The sequence below is a fragment of the Podarcis erhardii genome, assembly GCF_964252035.2.
Source record: "Podarcis erhardii genome assembly, chromosome: 10".
Lineage (NCBI taxonomy): Eukaryota > Metazoa > Chordata > Lepidosauria > Squamata > Lacertidae > Podarcis > Podarcis erhardii.
In genome coordinates, this window is record NC_138500.1 from 30,459,030 (window position 1) to 30,479,528 (window position 20,499).

Sequence of the window (20,499 nt, forward strand, 5' to 3'; positions counted from 1 at the left end):
AATACCAAAAAGCTTTCTTACTTTTCCTAAAGGTGCAGACTAGATGGAACACCAATATAAAGTATTTGTCTATCTAAAGAAACTTAAAATAACTAGATAAAAAACCCCTCAAAAGAAATTTAGTCATGTATTTTAAATGATTTTTAAATTTGAACTTTAGATTGTCCTAACCTAGCCTGGGACCTGCTGGTGAAGAACAGGTAATAACAATAGCAGTAGCATTATTATTATTGCTTGTCTTCTGGCTTCTCAAAACACTGAAGCCTGCGGGGGCCGTTCAATTTATTCCTAATGGATAAGAAATGCGAAACCAGGAACACCAGTGCCAAAACAAAAGCGCTTGGGCTGAGTGAGGCTTCACCGATTTACACGAAGGCTTTGAGCATTTGGAGATTAGTTCAGACACGTTTCAGTGCCACCTCCTCGCTCTCAAAATGAGGCTGAAAAACAAGGAAATAAAACGTTATTGGCCTTGGGCGAAAGTCACGGAACGCAAGTATGACTGCTCGATTGCATAAGATTATCACCGCTCAAAGCGATTTATTTCAACCCCGTTTCATCAGCTTTTGCCAGGGATTATCCCGGGCGAGACAATCTGTCTCAGAGACAGAAGTAAATAGAGGCAATCCCCCATTCAATCACAAAATGGGTTGGGGTATTTGATTGGCTTTGGCATATGTACACTCCTTCTTATTGGCCGCCACGATAAAATCCCCGCCTTCTTTTCTCACCTACTCACCTCGGCCATAATCTTGTTCTCTGATTGGCGGAGGCTGCACTCCCGCCTATTACTTAAATGTTTGCCACGATTGGCGAGGAACTTTGTTTATCATGCATTCTTCCCTCCCATTGGCCGCGAGCAGATAGAAATATAACACCGCCCCGCTCCCACCCAGAGTTTCCAGAATAGAGATAAATAAAAATCCCAGTAGCGCTGCTGCCGCTGCTTTTATTTTCTGAACCGGAGGAACTTCAAAAAGGGTCTTCGAAGGAGACATGGCTCATCCATATTAATAAGCTGCGGGTTGTCATAACAATACAGCAATTACTGTACTAACAGCGCGGCTCCCCGATTGGTCAGCAGGGTACTAAATTATTAAGCAGGCCCGTTCGGGGGGCGGAGCTCGCGGGCTCCTCCGGCTCGGTCGACGCGAGGGGTGGGCGGGGCCTATGCTAATGAGGCCGGAGAAGGAGGCCGGGGCTGCCAAGATGGCGACGGAGCGCAGTCGCTCCCCGATGGGGGGCTCGCCGGTGCCGGCCTCGATGTTCGCCCCGGAGCCCGCCTCTCACGGCGGGGCGGTGGCGGCCTCTTCCAGGTTCCACCGCGGCGTCGCGGACTCGGACTGCAGCGAGGACGGCGAGGTGCTCAATGGGGAGCCCGAGCTCGACCTCACCAGCAAGGTAGGCCCGGCGGCCGGGCGGCAGCGGAAACCCAGGGCCCCGCCAGCCCGGACCCCGATACCTGGCGCCTCCGGTCCCCCTCGCGCGCCCGGCACTTCTCTCTCTCTCCGTTCGCTCTGGCGGCGGTGCCTCCCCTTGTCCTTCCGGGCACTTCGTCCAGCCCCCTTTAAGGAGCGCGGAGCGGGTACCCCGGGCCCCTTGCCGACGCTGCCCCCTCAGGCGGCGAGAGGCCGGCTGCCCCCCTGCGAGTCCTGAGGCACAAGGAGGGCGAGGGTGTCGCCAAGGGGCGGCGGCGGCGGCGGCAACGGCAACGGCGGCAGCTTCAAGGGTACGGGCTGGTGTACGTGGCACGCGAGAAGGGATTCAGACGGGGACGAGAAGGGGGGGGGGGCGTAAACAGGCTTACTCGCAAGTAAGGCCCTCCGTTTTCAGTGGGGCTTACCCCACGTTTAGGCACGTTTAGGATTGCAGCCCGGCAGCCCAGCCCTGTAAATAATGCCTGCTCAGAAATAAGTTCCATTCATTTCCGCGAGGCTTACTCCCGGTTTAAGCGTAGGTAGGGTTTCAGCTGAAGTTGTTGTTAAGGAAACTACAAACGGGGAAACAACAACAACAACAACAACACCCTCGTGCTGTGTTAATACAGCCCTTCCAAGTGCAAAGTTCAAGCTCCTCGTTTATCTTTTTAGGGCATTGCTTTTTTTTTAAAAAAAAGGTTAAAGTTGAAATTGTTAAACAGGTGCTGTGGGTGAAGTACTGTAAAGGGATAGCCTTTATGTTCTGTAGAACTACCCTGAAGTGGAATAAGGGGTGATGTTCAATCAAAAGAATGGGCAGAGATACCTGCATGACTGTTAGTTAACCTGCTGGATGGGCATCATGTGACGTGCTCAAAAGGGTCAAAATCTCAGAGCAGAGTAGCCATGAAAAGTGATGATGGGCCATTTTGTAAGTTCAGGCAGCTGGGGCTGTTGTGCTTTACATTTTTTGTGTGACCTCTGCAGTTGTGGGTAAATGGAAGTCATAGGGAAAAGTGGAGTGGCTTTTCATGTGATCTAACTCATTATTAAGGATTTGTTTGATCTACAGTGTTTTTATAATGAACGTTATATATATATATAGAGAGAGAGAGAGAGAGTGTATACATACATACACACATACATACACTTCAGCCTTCTTCACACTGCTTTTGCTAAGCTTTCTGAATTTCCCTTTTTACTTTGTGGCTCCTTGGTGTCATATCAACCCTTTTTTATTTCCTCTGAAATGAGACTCTGAGTCTCATAATTATGAACTCCTTGAAAAACCGTTCATAAACAATTTGAGAGAATGTGGCCTCTAGAAAATCATCTACTAGTTAGTGCCAGTGATTTTGGCCCCCTCCCCCATATCAGGATGTTTAACACAGATACCTGGTTTATTTTCAGCTAGTAATGGTGAGCCCAACATCAGAGCAGTATGATAGCTTGCTGCGGCAGATGTGGGAGAGGATGGATGAAGGATGCGGGGAGACCATCTATGTCATTGGACAAGGATCAGGTGAGCATGGTTTCCTCCTTCAATACCACAAGCCAAGCTAAAGATGCCATAGTGGTTTCAACAGAAACAGCTATTGCTTGAAGTATAGTGTTTGTGGGATGGGACAGTTAGTATACTAGATCTCAAGAGTTAAAAGCCTTTCTTCCATAACACAAATAAATTCATTGGATTATTCCTGCATGCAGCTAATGCTGTGTTGCATGTTGGCCACACATGCCTAGTAGTAACTATTTGCTTTCAGTAAACAATTCTGACTTGCGTTTTGAATAAGTATATCCCATTCAAATGACATGTGGGGTAAAGAACGATGTTTTAGCTTGTCTGCTATTAAACCATAATTTGAATGATCTGTTCCAAACCATATGCTCAAGAGCACCACTTTCCCAGAGAGGCTGGCACAGAGATCCCTTTGTTACTGTGCGCTGCCAATGTGTACTATTCTCACAATCCCAGGGTGGACTCAGTACAGTTATGGCTAAATTCAACCATGAATTATCTGAGCATAATTCTAGCAGCTAGTGAATTGTTTGTTTTCCCCAAACAAACTGTGAATGGTAAACCAAGAGCAAATCTTGGTTACAATAAGTTCACCGTTTGTTGAGAGTGAGGAAAACCTCAAGCTTGGGTTTGCATGTAACACTAAGCCCAATGGTTTGGCTCTGAGTAGTGAAACAGCAGCAGGACCAGTGGAGGAGCAAAGCCGCCACGGTTTTCACTCTGGGTAGCTGCGTGTTTGGTTGTTGTTGCTAATCCCTGGTTTAGCTTAGCATTGCATGCAGTCATGGGTTTTTTCCGTAAAGCAAGTTGAAAATGTTTAGGGCAGTTAATGTTTTTCCTCTAATTGGGGTTTTGGTTTTTTTGGTAGTGCTACATATTTACTTTTCTCTACTCCCACCACCCAATGTAAAAGATTAAAGGGTGTTTGCTGCCTTTGAAGTGACTGGTGGTTTTGGCATTGGTGTTCTTGGCTCAGGTGATGTCAGTCTGCTCAGTCTTCAAAGAAACGGGTGGGGGGAGGGGGGAAGTGTAGCAAGTGTTAGATTTGCACCAGCATAAGTTTCTCAACTGTTATCAGCATTTAATGGGTTAGGGTAGGAGGAGTCAACCACATCTTGTGAACTACAGCTTCCATCATCCCTGACCATTGGCTATGCTGGCTGAGTCTGATGGCAACAGTGGTCCAAAACATCTGGAGGGCATCTTGGCTACCTCTAGAGTAGGGTGTGGGATTAGGTAATGACCTTCTTGCTGTGTCTTCAACTAATGGAGCCAAGGTTTTGAAGAGGGTAGCACAATTGACTCTCGTACATCCCACCTTTCCTTCCAAACTTTTGAGATGGACGCTGTTTAGCCTGGAGAAAGAGGGCTAAATGAACAGTTAAATGCATTGCATAAGCATTTTAAATTAAAATGGATTCTTCATTTCCTTGCCTGGCCCATCTGTGGCAAGACCCTGGTGAGGTTACATTAATGACAAAGTAACTCCTGGTCTGACAAAACATTTGAAGCAGCTGTTCCTCATTTCTTCCCCGTGCCTACATTAGATGGGACTGAGTACGGGCTCAGTGATGCAGATATGGAAGCATCCTACGCCACCGTGAAGAGCATGGCTGAGCAAATAGATGCAGATGTGATCCTCTTGCGGGAGCACCAAGAGGCAGGAGGCAAAGTGCGTGACTACCTGGTGCGGAAGCGGGTGGGTGACAACGATTTCCTGGAGGTCAGGTAAGGAGATAGGTAGAAGGCGTGTTCGTCAGCATGAAGCTCACTCCTGTAACCTGCACACGTAGTGGTGAGAAGCTGGAAACTCTGGTTTGGCTATGGGAGTGACTCTGCCTCTCCTTACTAATTAACTTTCCTTTCCTCTATGCTTTGTATACAAGCCAGTGGTTAGGATCTTGCGCACATACTTGGCTGATCAAGCAGTATCTGAATGAAAGGATTGCTGTTGTAGGTTTTTGCCCTCTGTGCTATGTGTAAACCTGGATAGCTCAGTTGACTAGAACATGATGCTGATAATGCCAAGGTGGCAAGTTTGATCCCTGTACGGGACAGCTTCCTATTCCTGCATTGCAGGGGGTTGGACTAGATGACCCTCAGGATCCCTTCCTGCTCTAAAATTCTAGTCTATGAAACCCCATAGGTCCTGTCTTTTACTCATTTTTAAAGGGTTTTAGCCTTATGCAGAGATTGCACATGACCGCTGACATTCTGATGGCTTCCTTTTGCCTTTCTTATAGGGTAGCCGTGGTTGGCAATGTGGACGCGGGGAAGAGCACGCTACTGGGTGTCCTCACCCATGGTGAGCTGGACAATGGACGTGGCTTTGCCCGGCAAAAGCTTTTCCGCCACAAGCACGAGATCGAATCGGGCCGTACTAGCAGCGTGGGCAATGACATACTGGGCTTTGACAGCGAGGGGAATGTAGTGAACAAGCCTGATAGCCACGGTGGAAGTCTGGAGTGGACTAAGATTTGTGAGAAGTCAACAAAGGTCATAACCTTCATTGACCTGGCTGGGCACGAGAAGTACCTGAAGACTACAGTCTTTGGCATGACTGGGCACCTACCTGACTTCTGCATGCTAATGGTAAGCTGTGCCATGGTGGTGGGATGTCAGGAGCAGCAAGGGGCTCTTAACATCCACAGCACTTTCCCATCTTTTTTGTTGGAGAGTTAAGGAATTAATGAAAACAATATAGGCTAGAAGTCTCACTGTTATTGTGAACGGGAGCTCAAAAATTAGTTGGAGCCGTGGGCCATGTCACTCTCAGTAAGTGGTGATTTCCTACTGTAGAATGTTGGAGGCTTCAAGGTTGGGAACAAACTGCTTGGAGGACTGTTTCTTGCGGTTCACCGTGTTCCTCTTTTGCCTGTCTGAGGGTGATTTATGGCCTATGTTAAGGATTGAACTGAGTTCTCCATTCATGCTCATGCATCAGATACGGGTGCAAGCTTCTACATAAGTAAATGCTCTAAGCAAAAACACCATGAAGTTCAGAAAAGCTCTTTCTGAAGTGCCCCCTGCCCATGTGTCAGGGTGTCAAAGATATTGTCATGTGTGCAAAGCATTCAAGGTTCGGTACCTGTTTCCAGAACTTAATTTGACATTTGTCTTTGTTGGTCTCCCCCACTCTCGCAGCAGCAGCAGCAGCAACAACAACAAGGATTTTTTTCTGCACTATGTGCACCTAATTCTGCCATAGTGGCTTAACACAACTTGTCTCAGGTTCTATCTGTATCAGTGGATTTCTTTCCGCAACCATGAGAGGCAAACTATTCCTCCCACTGTGGCACATTCCTGTGTTGGTTTTGGAGTATGTGTGCTTCAGTCACATAAACAAAGAATTCTCAGATTTATTGGCAGGTATTCTAAACTGCAGACAGGTGCTTCCTTGTGAGGAGATGAAGTGGTATAGAAATTCTTTAGCTTAGTTTTCTGTTCATGGGTCAGTATTCTTATCAATAAGAGCCACAGCCTGCCACTTGATGATATGCTTGCAGAATGACATTAAGGGGTAGCTGATGCACTCTGAGATAGTGGCTCAGTTGGGACATTGTTCCCAGGTTCATCAACCATGGTGTATGTCAAGAAAAGGAAAACCTGTGGCCCTCCAGATGTTGTTAGATTCCCAAGTCCATTTGCCCCAGCCAACAAGGTTGGTGGGTGGTGATTAGTGAGGTGAGGTGAGAATATTCTCCAGAGAATATTCTCAAGAATGAGAATATTTTTGACAATATTCTCTGCTAGAAAATTATCTGGAGGATATTTTCCATGAACTGTAAAGTCTAATTGAAGAACCAGTTTTACAACCCACATTAAAAAAATCTAGTAAATAATAAGTCAAGCTGTGATATTGCCAATGTAAATAATGAATAATGATTCTTTTTTTGATCCAGTTACATTACTGGGCATTGTGTCATTCACCATTGGCAGTTCTGAAATGTGAGCTACAGAAAACCATTTTTAAAAAATGCTATTCATTTAATTTGATGAACATTTGAATTTGTATGTATTTCAACTATTTGTAATAGCCTTTTTTCTATTTAGGTGTGACCTTATTCTTAGCAATTCTATACCCTTGGCCATAAGTGTGATTTATTTATTTTTTTTACAGAAAATAGTTGTAATGCTTTCTACACTTAAAAGTACCTAGGCCTATACAATTATGTGTAACAGCATGTGAGGTGGCCTTGATTTAAACAGCTGACTTTTCTATATTTTTATTCAGTGCCAGTAACTGGTTTTTGCAGTTCCATTCAATGGTACAATATTCTCATTAATCAAGAATATTCTTGAGAATATTCTCCAAAAGATTATTCTCTAGAATTTGACATCACTAGTGGTGATGATGAGAGTTATTCAAGAGCATCTGGTCACAGGTTTCCTATCTCTAGATTGTGGTGCTAGATTATTTTCCAGTTTTGTTAATTGGCATTAAACCAGAGTTCCCCATTTTGGAGGTATGGAGAACACCCATTTTAGACACGACCAATATGTGTGCGACCATGCACATGCACACAGCGCTGGCCCTGGAAGTGACCAGGAAAGATGTCACCAAAATGGGGGGGGGGGGGCAGGGCGTTTCCATTGCATGTGATTTCATGCAAGCGTGCAATGACCCGGAACATAACCCCACCACAAATCGGGGGTTGGCTGTAATTGAGAATTCTGGCTTGATACAAGCCAGGAGCTTTGTGGTGAAGCTGGCATGTGATGTGAGGAAGAAGAGTTAGGGAGGAGTGCTTCGCCCCAATGCTAGTCCCTGACTTCATGAGCCAGGGAGGCTGGGAACATCATCTTAACAGTGTCACTGGCTTCCCTACATCAAAACAGAGAAGTAGAGCTCCAGTTATGACACTTATTTTGAGCAGACTGTACTAGCCATTCTTGGCAATGCTAGGAGAAGGAGGTAGTGGGCATGCACCCACAAGAAGGCTAGTTCTGACACAATGTCACCTGCAAATGCAATGGTTTTTTAAAGTGATTTTGTGATTGACATGAACTGGGAAGTTTAGTTGATAACCTCTTCCACCGTGGCTTTTTCTGAGAGGATTCTGGGAATAGGACCCAGGATTCCTCTTCTATCTGTTCTTGACATTGTCCTGGTTGAAGCAGCAGGAAATAAGCCTTTCTGGTTTACTTTGCACACCATGGAACATACCAGAAACGTTATTCCAAGAGTGGCAAGTGCTAATGTCTGAATTAACTCTTACTTTATTGTAAGAGCACCGGGTTTCTGTCCAATGCTGTGTGAGCAGAACTCCCGCAACCGTCTGGAGCAGGTTTTGAAGCTGTACAAGGGGGCTGAATTGGGAGGAGAGGAAAGAGAAGCTCCGCTGCACAAATAGAAGTCTGTTGCGCTAGTGGGACAACAGTATTAGATAGAACCATTGCTCTCAGAATTTATTAAAAATTGACCTCTTGCCTTTCTCTTCTGGCGTCTGCATTACGCTGCCCAGCAAAGTCACAGCTGTATATCTAGACAGAGACTTAAAATTCTGCCTGCCTCTCCTACTCCCCACTTCATTGTGCTTTTCCTTGATACAGGTTGGCAGCAATGCAGGAATTGTTGGGATGACCAAGGAGCACCTGGGCCTTGCATTGGCGCTCAACGTCCCAGTCTTTGTGGTGGTGACCAAGATTGACATGTGTCCTGCCAACATTCTCCAAGGTATTTGCCTGTAAACTGCCCTGTGATTGGGAAGTGAAGGGTGGTATATAAATAAAATAAACTGAAGATGGCGCAAACAGCTTCTCTCTCCTATGAAGTGTTTGCCATCTGTTTTGGTAGTGTATCTTCAGACTCTACTAAGGAGCCGTTTAAGCAAACTCTTCTTTCTCACCATCTCCAATTCCTGGCCTGCTTCTTACTCGTTGAGACTTATTTGATGTACAATTTTTTCTCTGTAGCTGGTCTCTTAAAACTGTCTTATCAGCAGTTCTAAAACAATTGTTTTGCAACAGTGAAGCTGCTCAGAAGCAATGTTTTGACTTGTATTCTTCCCCAATTGCTGTAAATAAGCAGCTGAGATTTAGACTTTTTGCATCTGTTCACTTCCTGGTTCTTAGGGTCATGAAAGAACCAACTAGTGTAGCCTGTTCCCCACAGGGCCCAACACGGTGCTTCCTGAAACGAAAGCAGCAACTCTTTCTTGCTGTTTCCCCTCCCGCAACTGATGTTCAGTTACACGGTATCCCTGAACACTGAGAAACCGTGGCCAATAGCCATAAACTGGCCAATAGCCATAAACTGTGCAACCAAAATGACTGCTTAGGAAATATTATTGCCTTCTCCCCTGTATGTAATTATGCACTTCCAAGAGTAGAGGTCCACAAAGATGTTCACTAGTGGCAGATGCTGGGCATCAAATAGAAAAGGAATGCACTTTGGGACTACATAGTGGAAAGCGAGAGAGCAAATGGTTTGCTACCAAGCTCATTCAAAATGTGTGGGCTCCTGTACAAGAGACCCCTGGTCTTCTGGTGCTGCAATTATTGGCTTTTCTGTTACTTGCTGTATAAGATGATCGAGGAACCTCTGCAATGTGCAGCTAGCACTGAGGTAGAAAATGGAAATTCGAGAATTGGTCAGGCGGACCTAGTATTCGGTGTGCTTCAAAGCAGGTGCTTGTAAAATGTGTATGTGATGTTGCATACATCTTGGCACCCATCTTTCATGTGCACACCTTGTTTTTCACTCCTCATCATAACAGTAAGCATTTGTGGGGAAATCGCTTTATTCTGGCAAAGACAAGCTCTTGTCTTAGAGGAGCATCTAGCACAACAAGCAATTAGACATGGAATCCACCGCCGGGGCAAATTTTGAGACAAGGGTTTGGCTAGAATTGGACATCTTTTCAAAGCTCTGGCAGCACTGTTAGCTTTGTAAGAAAACTAAATGAAACCACCAGTTCGCAAGCAAAAAACACATCCTAGTCTTTCTTGTGAAAACGATAGCCTTCCAGTCATAAGATTCCATGGTCTCCCTGCAGGCTTCCTGAAACTGAAACAGGATGCGTAGTACAGAAAAGCCCATGCAAAATTCTGGATTGTATGTAATGTTTTGATAGCTTCCTAGTAGCAATACTGAACTTATTTCTCTCTCTGAGGCTTAGCTTGACAACTTCTACAATGAGTGGAAATTCAATACATACTAGCTGTAATAGCTGGCTTGTTTTTCAGATCAATATCCTGGTGCCCACCAGATGCATTTACTATGACTCCCATCATCCTTGGTTGATATGGCCAATGGTCCATAATGGGGGGGATGGTAATTCAGAATCTGGAGGTGTCAGACTGGGGAAGGTTTGTCAATGTGGTCAACACCCAGACATGGAGAGAGAAAAGATCTGTTAAGAACACAAGAAGCCCCATACTACAACCTCTAAAGCCCAATTTCACTAACCCTTTGGTATCAAAGACTCCTGCATGTTCTCTTACATGTTCTTGATACTTAAATAGCTTTCTTTTAAAATTTAAAATCCTAGGGAAGCTGACATCTGTAACAATATCGCAGCTTGCTCACGCATACATACAATTATGGGGAAAAGAAAGTACACCCTCTTTGAATTCTGTGGTTTTACATATGAGGACATAATAACAACCATCTGTTTCTTAGAAGGTCTTAAAATTAGGTAAATACAACTAAGGCAATAAAGTTGAATGCAAGAAAGGGATATTGATCTAATCCTCTCCATTTTATTCATCAAGAAACCCTGAAGCTGTTGCAACGACTTCTGAAGTCGCCAGGATGCAGAAAGATCCCGGTCCTGGTCCAGAGCAAAGATGATGTCATCGTTACTGCCTCCAACTTCAGCTCGGAAAGGTGACAGAAATGAAAACAAAGTGGACCACTCTTTGTCTGCTTAGAACATGGGATTTGAACTTTGACCCCAAGACTCTTCTGGGATGATAATTGGTTGGGAGCATAGATGGGCCTTTTTCCAGTTGCAGTACAAGGAATTTGCAACAGAGATGTGGAATATGTTTACAGGCTTAAATAGCAAGGATCCTGAATTGGTGGGATCTGCACCTTTAGTTCTATTGGGCAGGTTCAAAACAGATTATCCAGGTTTCTGGGCAAGAAATGCATGCGAAGAGGTGCAGATGGATGGTAGAAATGGCCAGGACTGGAGTTAGAGTGGACTTCAGGAATCATCTTTCTTTTTGCCACATATATTAGTTTGTTTTTCTTGCCAGTGAGTGGGAAATGCCAAGGTCAAATTCTAATGAAACCATGTGGAGTTGCCTCTGTTGCTTTGAATCCATTTCTGGCATCCACAGTTGGTACAAGGATGAAAGCAAGCAGAGGACTTGGGAGGATGGGGGGTGATGGCTAGGAGCAGAAAAGGAATGGCCCTGCTTGTGTGTAGAGGCTGCAGCGAATGGCCTTGCAAGAAGTCTGGCCAGGAGTCTGCTGCTGATTTATTGCAAGAGACACCCTCCCTGCCACTACTGCAAAATGTGGATGTCATATGTATGGATCAGAAGATAAACCATACTGGAAAGCTGGGATAAATGAAGGAAGTAAACAGTTGCATGAGGTTGGCAGCTAGCATTGTGTTAGGTCTGTCCTCTTCTTGAAATATCCTGGACAACTGATGATAGTTGGCATGTCTGCTGGACCGTTCTCTTAATGGCTTGGTCCCAGTTGCTGATGAGAGAGGGGGAAAGAGAGTAAAATTGTAGGAGCTAAAAATGTAAATATTACATCTGATGTAACTAGAGTGTGATCTAAAAGGAAGCTGACCATGCAAGATGACTCTCCAGTTGAGTCGGCACTTTTGCTGCCATCCCAGAAAAAACAGAAGTAGATATAAAGTTATTTAACTGAATGTTGCTAGTGTTAAGGGTACTACAGCTAGTACTTTCCTGTAGGGAATTTTCCTTCCGATTCTAACATGCCAACTAGCACCTGTGATGTCTTGCAAGTATTAAGATCAACCTAACTTAGAACTGTGAAGAACTCGTATGTTCTCATTCTCTCTCTTTCTCTCTCTGTTCCAATTAGGATGTGCCCAATATTCCAGATTTCCAATGTCACCGGTGAGAACCTGGAATTGCTTAAGATGTTTCTCAATCTCCTGTCTCCAAGGACCAGTTACAGGGAAGAGGAACCTGCAGAATTCCAGATAGATGACACTTACTCTGTTCCAGTAAGGAGAGTGGTGCTGAGAGTCTCACTTCAGTCTAATTTTTTTCCAAGAGGAGGAAAGAATGGGGATGTTGGCTTGATTCTGCTGTTGCTCTACCATTGTGACTAATTCATTTGCCTTCTGCACTTCTCCCTGATGCAGGGTGTAGGGACAGTGGTGTCTGGGACAACACTAAGAGGTCTGATCAAGTTAAATGACACCTTGCTGCTCGGCCCAGACCCTCTGGGTAACTTCTTGCCCATTGCTGTGAAGTCCATCCACCGCAAGCGCATGCCCGTCAAAGAGGTTCGAGGAGGACAGACTGCCTCCTTTGCTCTGAAGAAGGTGAGTGTGGACTTCATTGGCCAAGGGTATTCCATTGCTTTTCCGTTGGGAGAAAATGAGGGTTTTTTGGGAAATTGCCAGTGCAGTTATGAGAATGTTTACTCTGAGACTGCACAAAAAGTAAAGCTAGTTGCGTTGGCCCATAAGAAAAAAATCCAAAATCCACATAAGGGCAATCCCTAATGCTATAAAATAACATGTAAGCTTTTAAGTTCTGTAGAAATCTTCATCAGACTAGATGGTAAATAAAATAGGGTTGTGGGGAAAGAGAATATTAGGGCTGGTTTTTGAGCCGCCTTAATGGTGTCATTTCATGACAGTTTGAAGGTAGAATGTGGGAGGAGATAGCGGACATTCAGATGGGGTTCTGTTAGGTGCTTGGCTGGTTTCCTGTTGCACCCAGAACTGCTGAGGAGAAACATATGGTGACTGGTTCTTCATGTTTGGGAGATATGAAATCCAACTGTTAATCACATCTGTCTTCATCCTTGGGCAATGGAACCAAGTCCTGCTGCATTCAGATGTGGTTTTCTCCCTAGTCATTGTTTTTAGGATTGCAATTTGTCGGGCTTAATATATGGGGCTGAGAGCAGGTTTTATTTGCAGGGTCTAATATTGCAAATGCATGCTAGGACTAAACTTGTCTAAAGGCAGCAGTGGACATTGTGGTCATTTGTTTGGCAGAGAGAAAGCCAAAGGAATACTTTCACTATTGCATCCCAACTTCTCTACACCCATGAAAGATGGACATTTGTAATTTCTGCATCATTTAGGCAACATAAGTGTGTCTGCGGCTGAAGTTCTCCCAACGCCTTTGTAAAACTCATGCTCAGCACTATGTTCGGCTGAATGGGCATCCAATTCCATCCCAAAAGAGGCTTATGCGGTCTTTCATCTGTAAAATGCTAGGAAAAGATATAGATTAAAAAAAAAAAAAAATCAGCCTGAGTGAATTTACTGCTAAATTATGCTTTAAAATTGTTGCACTTCCAGATCAAGCGCTCCTCCATCCGGAAAGGCATGGTGATGGTGTCTCCCCGATTAAATCCTCAAGCATCTTGGGAATTTGAAGCTGAGATTCTGGTTCTGCATCATCCTACCACCATCAGTCCACGTTATCAGGCGATGGGTATGTGTAGGGTTTTTTGGTGTCCCTTACACACTCCTCCTGCCTTGGCCCTGGGTATTGAATTAATTCATGGTTGCGTCATTTAACTTCTGATACCGACAAATTTACGAGGAGCAGCAACCACAAGAGGATGGCTGAAAGAGAAAGCGATTCCTTGTGGATCAAATTTGGGAAGTGATAGAAGGCTCTTATGGGATCTGTCACTAGGGGTGCCTGACTTGCACTTTCATCAAAATCCCACTTGAGCTATGGGTTCAATGGATGGCTATAGAAGAATTGCACTTGGCCTCTGTAGCCTTCCCTATAGAGGTTATGAGGCATGGTGTTAGGGCTGGCTTGCAGATCAGTGCTATGTACATAGATTATCTTCTGACGTTGCCTCTCCGCTGGAAATTGAATTTACAGTACTGATGACAAACATGGATTCGTAAGGTGTTTGTATTGTGAATTTAGCGGCATCTGCATGCAGCAGCATCGCTGGTGGCAGTTCAGGGTATCCTGTGCTACTGAGATTTGTCTACTTGTTGCAGTTTGAGTGCCAGTGAGAATCTTAACTGTTCACAGTGCATTGTGGCAGCATCCGCCAGACAGCCACTATCCTCAGTATGGACAAAGACTGTCTACGCACAGGAGACAAGGCGACTGTGCACTTCCGCTTCATCAAGACCCCGGAGTACCTGCACATAGACCAGCGGCTGGTTTTCCGTGAAGGGCGTACCAAAGCTGTGGGTACCATCACCAAGGTAACAGAGCTTTTGGGGTACAATAGGACATGGGTTCTCAAAGTTTGTGCATACCTTAGGTACAGTACTAAAGACACCTCCCTTCCCTCTAGTTAGTTACTGAAAACTCGAGCTTCTTGATAGATGATGATGGGGAAGTTGCTTGGCTTCTCAGAATTTCCATACCTTCTTTGAAACCATGTCATATGCCCTAGTGGCTCTGTTCTCCTTTTCCTTTTGATTTCCCCCTGTCTTTAGGATAGGAGTGAGTTGATTTAAAAAAACACACAACAACCTTAAACCCAGACTTGCATATAACCCTGCTAGACAGAACAAGCTTTCTTTTTCTTCCACTAATTCCTGTATTCCCTTGCTGAAGGGGGATTCTTGACGATCTATGCCCCTCCCCCTTTAAACCATATGTTGCTCAAATGGGCAAGTTTTTTTAATACTTGCGGAACTTTTCTGCCAGCCCAGCCACCTGGTCTGTGCTGTGAGGGCCTTGCTTCCTTTCTGGGTAAAGGGCAAGTTGCTTGGCCTTCAAGTGCTTTCTTCCCATCTCTATAAATTACTTTTTTAAAAGCTCTTGGGAACTTTGTGGGACCTGGTTGTTGACAGAAGGCAGTTTCATGCATGACCTGGGTTAAAAATAATAATGAAAGGAGACTATTTTCATCCTGAATTGGCGTATGGCCCAGCGAGGCTTAGATGCTGCTATCACACCTCTGCTTTACCTACCTGCCCTACTGCAGGGAATAAGAGACATGAAACAGAAAGTGCTTAAAGAACAGAGAGGAAATTGTTGTCACTTTCCTTCCCACTGCAGGGGAAGTGGGAGATAAGAGAGCTGTGCGGGTGTGAATGAGATTTGGTGTGTTGCTGTGTGCGCGCACCATTCCCAGTCCTTTTATTTATTAAATTTATACCGCCCTTCATCTTGGGATCACAGGGCAGTTTACAATATAAAAACACAAAAATACACAACATTGCAAGAAACAAAACAATACAAACACACAAACCAGTTCAAAAGGCCATAGAATGTTTAATTAGCCAAAGGCCTGGGAGAAGAGGAATGGTTTTCCCTAGTGCCTAAATATGTGTAATGAAGATGCCAGGCGAGCCTCCCTGGGGAAGAGCATTTTCTTTCCACATATTGAGGTCCTGTTTAATGCCAAAGGTGAACTTTGCTTAAACCAACTCTGTGCTTAAAATGAAAGCAACAACACAAGCACAATTCTGTTTTTTGCCTCTACCATCCTTTTGACTGGCAGTTACTCCAGACCACAAATAACTCTCCAATGAACTCCAAGCCTCAGCAGATCAAGATGCAGTCCACGAAAAAGGGGCCCCTGACCAAGCGAGAGGAAGGGGGAGCCCAGGCTGGCATGTCGACGGCGAGTCCCACAGTGGCAGATGATGCGGTTTCGCTGGGAGCAGCCCCCTCAGCACCTTCGAGTGCCCAACAGCCTCAGGTATGCAGAACAGCCTGTGCCCTTCCTCCTATTCCAAAGTTATCTTTCATGGCTTCTTAAGCTTTTTGTAGTAAACATGCCTACCTTTTAAGGTGAGCCAGATTTCACCTGCTACCTCCTAGTCCTGTGCCTGAATACTAGTTAGTGGCTGTGAAGTGGCTCTAAGAAGGGAGGAGGGTGAGAGCCTTGCCAAGTGGGCAGAAACAGCAGGCCTGGCCTGGCGTGAGGCCCTGAGCAGTTGCCCCGCTTGCCCATAACTGTATTGTTAACTTTCCCCATCGGAGCCCTGCTGCTGTTCTGCAGCTTATCGGCTGGGCTTTCGTTGTGCATGTCTTTGCTGTGTGCGGTAAGGGCATGCAGAGCTCAGAGAAGGACCTCTTGCGCAGTTGTGCACAGGCTGTAGAAGGACCTCCTTGACCAATGACAGAGCTCTCAGCCTTCTGTTTCATGGGCCATCTGGCTGCTGAACCTTTGACATGAAGTTCTTTCTGCTGAAGTGAAATCTTAGACTCAGTTCCTTTGCTCTTTTGTTTTTCACTTTGCTGTATTTTAAGTGTGTGTTGGCATTATTCTGAGACTCCTGAAACTGGAGGGGTGAGGTTTAAATGCTGCAATTGCAAGCATCAGCTACGATGGTAATTGTAGCAAAGAAATGCTCTTTTATACACATGTTACAGGGTGCCCTCTAAGAATAGGACTGAAAGAATCCGAGCTGCTTTCTTGCTTTGCATCTTGAGTGTAAATGTGGCTTCTTGGTGCCCTTGCTGTATTCTCTTCTCCTCCAGAGTTTGTCTTGGGTGGGGGGCAAAGTCTGCCATAGCCTCTGTCTATATCACTGGTGCTTTGTTTCCTCTCTTGCTGTGCTCACTTGGTGGCAGTTTTTAAGGGACTGCTCTCCCCTCTGCTGATCTTTGTCCAACATCTTGGATGTCTGCTGCCTTCTGCTCACCTATGCTTCTCTTTCCTTGCTGCTTTCCTTCAGCCTGCCCTGGATGAAGAGCCCCACAACCGAGAGGGCAGCAAGGTACTTCTGCATCCTCTGTTGCTTTGACTTGATTGCCTTGGGGAGAAAAGGCCATGATGTTGCAAGACATCCCCCTCCCTTCCAAAGTCTTACAATTTTCCTTTTAGAATTCCTGCTTGCTTTGGTAGAAGTTTGGCCTATTGCAAAGGTGCTCATAGGACCTGAAAGGACAAAGACAATTTCATTTCTTTCCTTTCCCCCAGGGATGGGAGACCAGTGGCACTCCAGATGTTGGACTGTAACTTCCAACATCCTTTGCCCATGAGTCAAACATCACCTGGGGGACCACGGGTTCCCCATCCTTGCCTTTCACTTCTGGATACGGTTGATTGACACTGTCCATTCCCACTCCTCTTGTTCAGTTTAGGGCTGAGAGGTTCAGATCCTGCCTTCCCCACCTTGCCCTTACCTGAGCGCTCTTTTTATCTACCCCCAGGTGAAGACTGGAGGAGGTGGCCGCCGACGTGGAGGGCAGCGCCATAAAGTGAAGTCTCAAGGGGCTATTGTGACTCCTGCTGGTGGCTGCTGAACATCGTTTTTAATCACTGCGGAATTCGCACCCTCCCCTTCTTCAACCCAAAAACCCGGAGCAGCCTAACCAAAATCCATCCCAGCTGATCTGCTACTGTGGAACTTCTCCTCCTCCTCCTCGCCTCCTGGAGAGGAGCCACCGGGGGGATGCAGGGTTTACAGTTTAAGCTAACGAAGGTGACAAAAGCACACGTGGGACTGACCAGCTGCCGCCTTCTCCCTTTTTACTCCCCCCCCCCGCCCAAACATTTTGTACATCGTGAGCTCTTAGTCATGATTTTTTATTAGTTTTTATTATGGTGGATGTTTGTGTGTGGTATGCGTGCAGATGAAGAATTGGGAGGATCTAGGTATACAGAGTAAGGTAACTCCCTCCTCTTCTCTTCCCCACCCTGTCATATATATATTTTTGAAACTGACCCTGTGTCTGTGGTCTGCAATCAAGAATTCCTGAAATCCCATGCATACAAGTATGAATATGCTAGTTGGTTCGGAAGAGGTAGGAATCCCCCCCCCCCTTTCACACCAGTCAAACTGTGTGAGCCCTGGGCGGCCTCCTTTCGTTTAAAGTACCAATGCCTGAAATTGGTAATCGACATGAAGGAACACACACACACACACACACACACACACACACACACACACTCCAGCAGCATTCCAAAAGCTGGATTGATATGAGATCCTAGATCTCATAATTATGCACTTGTAAGCTTACTTTAAAAGCGAGACTTGTGGGAGGAGGTGGAGCAGGCCACAAAAGCACTGGTGGCTTTGAAATTGTTGGTGTAAGGTCAACAAATTGATTTCACACAATCCTTTTTGGGCCTTGTGTTCAAAACCTACTATTTTTCTTGCAGTCAGTCATGGGTGCCTGCATATTCTGAATCCTGCCATATCTGCTTTTCTAACCAGCTACATCAGATTGGGGAAAGGGAGAGACACTGCAAGTTGGCTTCTTGTGACTTACCCATTTCTTCCCAGTGGTACCCAAGTGTATCTTTAAAGGCAGTGTTTCCTTCACCTCTTCAAGAACTGACACTGACAGTGGGCGACTTCTCCCTGCATATTTGTGTAATGCAAGAATTAATTTCTCCTCATTAGGGAAATGGGTGTTGCTGCCTGTAAGTGGGCGTGGGCATGGGCCTCTTAGTGTCTAGAAGCCAGCTTGCACCCCCCATTTCAGCCTCCTCAGAATCGTAACTGTCATGGGTTTAGATACACTCACTGTATAAAAGAAGGAAGAGGTTTACTGGAGCCAGCTCTGAGCTGTACTTTTAAATTTGGACACATGTTCAAGATTTTATAACTTTGATACACATTTGCTGCTTCTTTTTGAGGCACTTATTCTGAATTGACTTTTAACTGGCATCATGTTTTTGTTTAAAAACAAAAACCAGGTTTGTAGTTCACTGGTTTGTAGCTTTTAAAGTCTCTCCCCATGTCTCTCATATTGCTGTCTGCAACATCATCCTAACATTTTTGAATGGCTGGAGTTTCCCAGAAGCTAAGAGTCAACACTGATGAGTAGGTAGGCATGGTTTATGGTCTACTTTCTTGCCTGAAACTTTGTGGGCAGCATCCTAAGCAGTGACAGTATTAATAGCACCCTTGGGGAGAGAATGGAGCGTGCTGTGGCTAAAGGAAGACAGCAGCCTGTATCACTTGGTGCCTTGGGCGCCCGGTAGCGACATCGGCCTCATGGCCTTCTATTTCCAAGGGAAGTGGAGACCTTGGTGTGGTGTCCTTTTGATTTTTTCTTCTCCTTTCATTCCTTAGTTCTGAAAGAGGAATGTGCAGTGCTGAAGTTTTCATTATAAAAAAAAAAAAGCCACATGGTGCTGTGTTCTGTTTTGTGACCAGCATTTAAAGACTACTGAGGCTGGCATGATGTAATAATAATAATAATAATAAAAAGAAAGGTTTGTTTAAAGTTTTAAAATTAAATGGCTTTGTTGTTTGTCAGTTCTTCCAACTGTAGAGGGAATGAAGCAGTGTCTGCGTTGGTACCTCTGAATCTGCATGTGTCAGAGGGGAGGCTTAGATGTTTTCAAGCAGGCATCATGCAAAGCTGAAGCTACTCCTTGAGATCAGGGTTGGCTGCTCTCCGGGGCTAGGAACACACCTTGGTTTTTGTGACTAGTCAGGGGTGTTAGTAGTGCTGACCACAAGAGAAGGGTCATTTTGCTCACTGTATGCAAAATGAGCCCCTACTTTCATTTCATTTTGTTTTTTTGCTATTGACAAGAGTACAAAACTTTAAGGAGGGAGGTAGTTTATCAGGAAGACCACAATGGGCCACAGTGTAATATTCAGGTGAACAGCATCCATATATTCCAGTGCCCATGAACTTTGTACCCTCTGGTGTTGGCAATAGGTATTTTACATTTTCCCCTCATTTTTTCTCCAAGCAGCTCAAGGTTGAGGAGCAGTGTACACTATGACACTATGAAGTAGGTGAGGTGCAGAGACCAAAGGTCACTCGGTAAGCTTTATATGGCAGTGTGGGGGTTTGAACCAGTGTCTTCCCCAGTCCTAGTCTTTATCTGACATTCTAACCACTGCATTTCAATCATGCTAGCTCTTGTCTGCTGAATTCCTGCTATTCGTGCAGCTGTTAAAGGCAAAGGAATAAAAGTTGGCAACTGGGCAGTATACCAGTGAACTTCAGCACCTAAGCAGAAGCCGAAAGTCAAAAGGTATTGCCAAACTTTTAACAGGAGGAAAGGACTTCTCTTTTAATAGTGACACATGGGGGAACGTCATTAGTTGTAGCATCCTCCCTCCTTGTGAGAAGGTGCATCTGCTGGAGAAATGCTGCTGGTCTGTTAAGCCCATCAAACACATGGAAAATGATTAAGTATTGCCAAACCTTGGTGGTGATCTTTCAGATGATAGGAATTGGAGAGAATGAACTTAACATTTAGTAAATATGTTGGAATGGTAGGTTTCAATTTTTTACACTTCTGTTTTCAGTACTTGTATCCTGCTCTTATAAGTGGAGCGGTTTTCAGAGTGGCTTAAATTGTACTTTAAACTTAAGTAGCAAAATATATTGAATGGTGGTTTGCAAGGACCAGGAGGCAATGCATTTGGAACTCAGCTGTCCCACTTGCTTATTTATGGCATTTTTATAGTGTTTAAATTACCAAAGTCTCCCAAGTTAGTGGTTTGCAGTAGTTGTAAAATACAACTGTGCTGG

General features: G+C 45.0%; 1 protein-coding gene across 2 annotated transcripts; it reads left to right on the forward strand.

Annotated features, from left to right (window-relative positions):
* Window positions 1–1,170: 1,170 nt before the first annotated feature.
* Window positions 1,171–19,244, forward strand: GTPBP1 (GTP binding protein 1; the record flags this gene model as incomplete). 2 transcript variants are annotated; one of them, XM_081877716.1, is made up of 13 exons in its annotated part: window positions 1,171–1,401; window positions 2,829–2,940; window positions 4,485–4,665; window positions 5,181–5,529; window positions 8,491–8,614; window positions 10,654–10,768; window positions 11,954–12,098; window positions 12,240–12,422; window positions 13,416–13,551; window positions 14,116–14,294; window positions 15,545–15,745; window positions 16,728–16,769; window positions 17,206–19,244. In XM_081877716.1, 13 exons carry the CDS (start codon window positions 1,171–1,173, stop codon window positions 17,296–17,298), a joined length of 2,091 nt encoding a protein of 696 aa, XP_081733842.1. In that variant the 3' UTR covers window positions 17,299–19,244. The 2 variants fall into 2 exon arrangements, with proteins under 2 accessions (XP_081733842.1, XP_081733843.1); XM_081877717.1 differs by lacking the exon at window positions 16,728–16,769 and having other exon boundaries at window positions 1,173–1,401.
* Between the last annotated feature and the right edge of the window lie 1,255 nt (window positions 19,245–20,499).